Here is a 6,606-nt window from a genome sequence, read left to right on the forward strand (position 1 = left end):
CACACACACACACACACACACACACACACACACACACACACACTACACTACACTACACTACACTACACTACACTACACTACACTACACTACACTACACTACACTACACTACACTACACTACACTACACTACACTACACTACACTGATAAGCCTCACAGGCTGGAGGTGTGATTGGCAGCAAAAGACCCAGAGGAGCCTGCACCTGGATCGATAATGTTATTACTAATTTAGAGCTAATTAGTGGTCATGTTGTTCCATCCGAAACTCAGTGTTTTTGACCCCAGAATTCAAGATGCCTGATTTCATCATGTGTTGACTTTACTGAGTCATGAAGTAATCATAACAATAGCATATAAGTGGTGCTTTATAAATATCACAACCACCCTGGGAATGTTATCATTCCCACTTTACAGACAGGAGACTGAGGCTGAGAAGAGCCCCCAGGGTCCCAAGGTGTTTGAGGCTGAATTTGAACTCCGACCCTAGATCAGGAGGCTCTACCCACTGAACTGTGATAGTGTTCTTTGAGGGGCCTGGCTGTCACTCTAGAGCTGGAAGGGAGCCCAGGCATCATCTGGTCTGACCCCTTTATTTCAGAGAGGTTAGTGTGGTCAGTGGCAGGACTGAGATAGGAACCTGGGGTTTTGGACTCACTAGTGCCCCATGAATGACCCACTAGTGTCCCATGAATGACCCACTAGTGTATGTGGGTTGGTACCAGCGTGGGGGGGCATGCTAGAGTACAGGGGAGCACAGAGGTTGGAGTAGTCTTCAGTGCCCCACTAAGGGGTTCAGACTTCCAGAGGCAGGGGCATGCTTAGAGGACACTTGAGTAGAGAGGGGTCAAGGTAGCCTTTAGGAATCTCAATCTTGTAATGTTTCAGGCTACTCAGGTGAGGTATATTGGGGATTCAGGTGGAGAAGGATGCCTGAAGCCCAGAGGTCCTCCTGGATTCCCCTATCACTGAATGAACTTCTCTCTTTCTCCCTGACCTCAGCTGACTTGACAGGGGAAGCTGCTGGAGTCAAGGCCCCTCAGGACAGTCTGATGTACAGTGGGTAAGGCCCCCTGCCCACTCCTGACATGGAGTTCCCCTGGCCCATCCCTGCCACCCCCACTAACACCTCAGAGTTAGAAGGGACCCTAAATCAGCATACCCATATAGAGGGTGTCTAGCCCCTGCATGAAGCCCTTCAGTGAGGGGGTCTCACTATCCCTCCTACCAGCCCTTTCTGATTGTGGACACCTTTCCATTTTGGGAAGCCTGAATCTGCCTCCCACCTCCCACCCCACTGCTCCTCTGGGGCTGCCTTGAGCAATCTTCATTTTATCTTTATTTGTGCTTCCTGACAAGGCAGGGGGTTGTAAATGAGGTACAGGGAGACTAGAACCCACTCCCAGGAAGGCCAGTGTACTGTCTCTTAGCTCAATTGCCAAGTTGCAGCCTGTCCTTGGGAAACTGAGAGGAGAGGGTCTGACAGCCTGGCACATCTCCATTGAAGGCCTGTTGTCTTTCCAGGAGCTCCCTGGTCACTTCAGCTGGGCTGGAGAGCCAGGGACGGACGCCGTCTCCCTCACCCCCCTACAGTGGTTCCCCCAGCCCCTCTGGGTAAGCAGGTCTTGTTGATGGCTAAGGGACCAGGGGGTTGTCTGTGGCTCAGGGTGAAGGGAGTGATATAAATCTTCCCGCTGTCCCCCCCCCTCCCCCAGCAAAGCCTCCTTCCTCAGGTAGCACCCTTCTCATGGCCCCGCTTTCACAGATCTTCCCATATTTGGGGAGGGTCCTGCCATCATGTCTCCCTATGGCTCCACCAAAGCCCCTGCCCAGTGTGCATGTGACTAACCTTGCTCCCAGAACATCCAGGGGTAAAACTGGAGAGGCCCCCAGCTCTGAGGTTTGGTTAATAGAGCAGGCTTTATGCCTCTAATGGGGGACTTTACCCCTGATATGGACTGGGGTTCATTCATTCCAGATGCTCCTGTGACCTCAGTGTCAGAGCCATGAATTCCCCCAGCTCAGGATGGGGGTCAGTTTATGGGAAAAGTCCCCAGGGCTCAGGTCATGGAAAACCCCAGATGTGTGTGATCAAGATTAGATCCAGCTGTTGCCTGACCACTGGAGGCTGGGCTGGGGTGGGGCCAGTGGCATTTCCTTAGGAGCAAGGAGGTTCTGCCGGCTGCCCAGTCACAGATGTGGGGTTCTTTGGAGGGAATGTCTCTGAAGAAACTTGGAGGATTGATCTCCTAGTTGTATTTCCCAAAGGAGCCCAAAGTCTGAACTTAGAGGGGGCTGTATGGGGTAGGAGGAGGGGGTCTTGTTCATTCTAGCCTTTAAGCAGATGGCAACCCCGGCCTCACAGCCTTTCTGTCTTCTCTTGCCCTTTCTTCTCTGCACCTCAGCCGACCCAATGCTTTCTCCAGTAGCAGGTATGGCCCGTCTGTCCCCATTCCTGTCCCCACTCAGATCCAGAACTACAGGAGAATCGAACAGAACCTCCAGTCCCCCAACCAGTACACTCCGCCGCCACCACGGTGAGTGTTGGCCTTCCTGCCCTGCTCCTGGGAGGACAAGCTTCCTGGGGCCTTTCCTGGTTCTGGGCTGTAGGCTGGAGGTTATTACTATCTCTTACCGTTACTAGATCTATTCCTGGAATAATAGTCTGTTATCTGTAGGATATTAAATTCAAAAGATGAGTAACAGGAGAGAGAAAGAAGCCTGCCCCACGACCATTTCTGTCTGAGCTGGTCAGAGGCGGTCAGAGCCATGAACTTTGAGACTGTGTCTCCTGACACAATCCAGGAGGCTTTGTGTTTAGGTCAGAGGAAAGAGAATATTCATTTTAATAAAATGGCACACCTGCTGTGTGTTACAGAAAATTGGGGGGCTTGTGGTCGAGATGAGGACAAACATCATTCAGCTGTGCTAGTTTGTTTTTTTGTGGGTTCTTAACTGAGGTGGGCGAGTCATGAATATGAAGTAGGGAACTTAGTCACGGGTGAGTAGAGGGGCCCCTGGGTCCACTGACCCACTTCCTCTTTGAGCTGCCTTTCTCCCCTTGTCTGTAGGGCAGCTTCTTTGGGGAGAAAAGGCCAGAGGGATCATATCATATGTTTAGAGATGGAAGGAACCCTCTTTATATCCAAGGAGGAAACAGAGATGAAATGGGACTTCTTGTCCCCTCTCACCTCCATTTTACAGATGGGAAGAATGAGGCCCAGGGCCACAGTGACTTACCCAACCTTAGCTGATAAGCATCTAGGGGGCAGGATTTGAACCTACACTTTCCCAAGCCTGCTTTTTTTTCCCCCACTGTAGCACAGTGCTTTTTCTCTGAAGTCTTTTCTAGCTCTCCATCTCTCCTGGGGTGGGCTAGCCTGGATGCTGGAGAAAGGCCTCTGTTCCCTTCACACATCATTTATTCCTTAAGTATTAGGATCCATTATCCAGGGCTGGGCCATTGGGGGAATGGATAGAAAGACCAAAATGAAGCAGGCCCTGCCCTCATTTTTTTTGCATTCTCCTGGGAGGAAACTTAAATCAGTCAGCTTTCACAGTCTTGCCCTGTCAGAGGCAAGGCTTGAAATCAAGTCATCCCGTCTTCTAGGCCACTGTCATCTCCATTGTGCCATCTAAAATAAATACAAACTATGATTTTGGTTAGGGAGGACACTATCATCAGGGGAGTTGGGGGAAAGGTACTGGATGGCTCTTGAGCTAAGTCCCGAGTGTTCAGTGGGAGACTCAAAGGGTTCTGACACGGTGGGTCAGGGGTGGTCATGTTCTCCAACATATGCTGACTGGTCCTGAGATCTGTGTGGTCTGGAGCTGGAATACATTTGAACTTATCCTTGGTCAAGGACTGCTTCCCAGAAAAACAGAAAGTTTGGGGTTCTGGGGATCCTAGGTTGATTCCATGTTCCCTTGACCTTCTCTAGCCCTGCTCTCAAGGGCCTCAGAAGGATCCTTGCTGTGGGATTGTCAGCGGCCTGAGCTCTTGCCCACGCTGGGGGAAAGGTTGCTTGAGCAGGGGGCGTGGCAGGGCCAGGGCCTCACTGCCCCTCTGTCCCCTCAGGTCTGGCATGGTTCGGAGGTCCAGCAGTACCAGCCCCCTGGGCTTTAAGACTGGTATCTCCCCCCCATTCTTCCCTGAGCACGGAGCCACCTTTCCCAGGAAGTCTTCTTTGGGAGGTGCCAAGCCGTATAACCCTTCTCCCCAAGGTGAGTGCCCCTCCCCTTTGTCCTGTAACCTTAGAGCGTGCTCCCAGCCCTGTCAGTGGTGTCTGCACCTGCCTGCGTGTCTTTTCCTGTGGGCAGAGCCCTGTCTTGGGCATTCTGATACAGGGGCACACAGTTCCTGCCTTCCTGGACCTCAGAGCCCAGCTGGGAATATACTGATGCAAGACTTAGGGTGGCAGGTGGTAGATGGTGTAATCTGTGTGGATGGGACTTAGTCAAGAAGGATTCCCTTAAAAGGAGGGGACTGTGGGACCAAGCTTTAAGTGTGAGATACCTGGATTGGTGGAGACGAGGGGAGGGATCGTGTGCTCCAGGGTAGATAGAGGCTGTTTGAGCCTAGAGTGAGGGACTTGGCCCCAGATCCCAGGGGTCCTGAGACCTCATGGGTGTACTTTAGAAAGTCCTATTGCAGATTGAGGAGTTTGCCAGGAAGAGTTTATTTTAGAACTGGGATATTGTCAGACTGGGGGTTTCTCAGTTCCCCCTCCTGCTAGGACACTGACTCTTTTATCTGTAACAGCTGGAGCCATCCCAGAGCGCCCAGGACAGAGCAGGGTCCCCTCCCCACAGGGCACTGAGATGTGTGGAGTTGGCAGCAGCGGCAGCAGGGTCTCCAGACCTGGTATGTTTCTAGGGGGTGTATTGAATCTGAAGTCCCTGCCCCGTGGGATGGGGAGATAGAGACTCTCCCTTTGGGTTGCCCTCATCTTAAGAGGCCACTTGGAAGGCCACTGTCTCCTTAGGAAGTGGCATTATAAAACTAAGACCTCCATAGCCCTAGAGGGCAATTTATAGAGAGTTAGGGCAAAGCAGAATACTGTAATTCCAAAGAAGCTTGGTGTTGGATCCTGGGGTTCTTAACCTTGTTTGTGTCCTGCACTCCTGTAGCAGTCAGTCTGGTGAAGCCTCTGTACCCCACCCTTCTCAGAACCATGTTTTAAATGCATAAAATAAGATTACAAAGGAAACCAGACATGCCATTATCCACGGTATTTTTTAAAATTATTTTGTAGATTGTATTTTTTTACCCAATTACATGTAAAAATGATCTTTAACTTTGTTTTTAAGTTTTGAGTGCCAAATCCTCTCCTTCCCTCCTCCTTCCTTCCTTCCTTCCTAAGAACATGAGCAATCTGATATAGGTTATACGTGTGTAATACATTTATAGATTAGTCATTTTATGCAAGAAAACTCAAAAAAAGAAAAAAAGTATACTTTGGTTTTTATTCAGATAACATCAGCTTTCTCTGGAGGCTGATAGTATTTTTCATCATGAGTCCTTTGGAATTGTCTTGGAGCATTGCGCTGCTGAGAATAGCTAAGTCATTAACTGTTGATTTTACAGTAATGCTCTTACTGTATACAGTGTTCTGTTTCTGCTCCCTTCTCTCTGCATCAGTTCATGTAAGGTTTTTCCAGGTTTTTCTGAAATCATTCAGCTTGCCATTTCTTTATCCAAACATTTTTGAAAAGTTCCCAGATGACAGATAAAGAATTCCTGGTCGGATAACTGACACTTTACAAAGTGCTTTACACATAGTAGCACCACAGTTTTAAATCTGAAAGGAATCCACCTCCATTTATGTTTGAGGCCCAGCAGATCAAGCAGTCCAAGGTCAAACTTGTGATGAGCATTAGGAATGGGATTTGAACCCAGATTCTCTTACTCTAGAACCAAAGGCTCTTTCCACCACTAATATGTTTCATTACACCTTCACAGGCAGAGTTGCTATTAACCATGTATCTCATTGATGGGAGGGATATCTGAGGTCTTCACATAAACAAAAAAAGCTACCACCACCGCCTGAAACTCTTCCAGGCTAAAATATTTCTAGTTCCTTCACCTGATCTTCACAGGAACTTAGTCCATTACCAGAGGCTTAGTGTCCTGGGTGCCCACCCAGTTGTCCTTAAGATTGTCAATATCCGTTCTAAAACGGAGAGGCTAGGTGGTGCAATGAATAGAGCACCAGCCTTGAAGTCAGGAGGACCTGAGTTCAGATCCAGCCTTAGACACTTAACATACACACACACACACACACACACACACACACACACACACACACACACACACACACACACACAAAACTAGCCGTGTGACCTTGGACAAATCACTTAACCCCAATTGCCCTCCAAAAAAAAATCCTTTCTAAAATGTGGCACCCAGACCTAGGTAATGCTACTTGAAGGATGTTCTGACCCAGACCGGGTACATTGGTACTGTCACCATCCTGTTCTTGTACTTGGAACTAAAAGGCCTGGGATTTAAGAATGCCCCAAAGGACCAGGCTGCCTCCCTTGATAGTAGGATGAAGACTTTTTATTTCAGTGTAAAATAATTACAGCATCAGCTTGGTATTATTTGATT

The 6,606-nt window shown here is 49.1% G+C and overlaps 1 protein-coding gene across 5 annotated transcripts in view; it reads left to right on the forward strand.

Annotated features, from left to right (window-relative positions):
* Positions 1-6,606, forward strand: part of LOC138176007 (serine/threonine-protein kinase ULK1-like) — a 61,042-nt gene that overhangs the window by 39,362 nt on the left and 15,074 nt on the right. For 2 of the 5 annotated variants that reach the window (XM_069106999.1, XM_069062363.1), the window contains exons 14-18: positions 999-1,059; positions 1,521-1,610; positions 2,402-2,533; positions 4,075-4,220; positions 4,759-4,860. In XM_069106999.1, coding sequence (XP_068963100.1) covers positions 999-1,059; positions 1,521-1,610; positions 2,402-2,533; positions 4,075-4,220; positions 4,759-4,860 — 531 coding nt within the window. The remainder of the gene's footprint in view (positions 1-998; positions 1,060-1,520; positions 1,611-2,401; positions 2,534-4,074; positions 4,221-4,758; positions 4,861-6,606) is intronic. The other 3 variants (XM_069107606.1, XM_069108347.1, XM_069063060.1) reach the window with 3 other exon arrangements.

The sequence above is a fragment of the Petaurus breviceps genome, unplaced genomic scaffold (assembly GCF_028583685.1).
Source record: "Petaurus breviceps papuanus isolate PSGF00001 unplaced genomic scaffold, PetGlider_PUasm1.0 100, whole genome shotgun sequence".
Classification (NCBI taxonomy): Eukaryota; Metazoa; Chordata; class Mammalia; order Diprotodontia; family Petauridae; genus Petaurus; species Petaurus breviceps.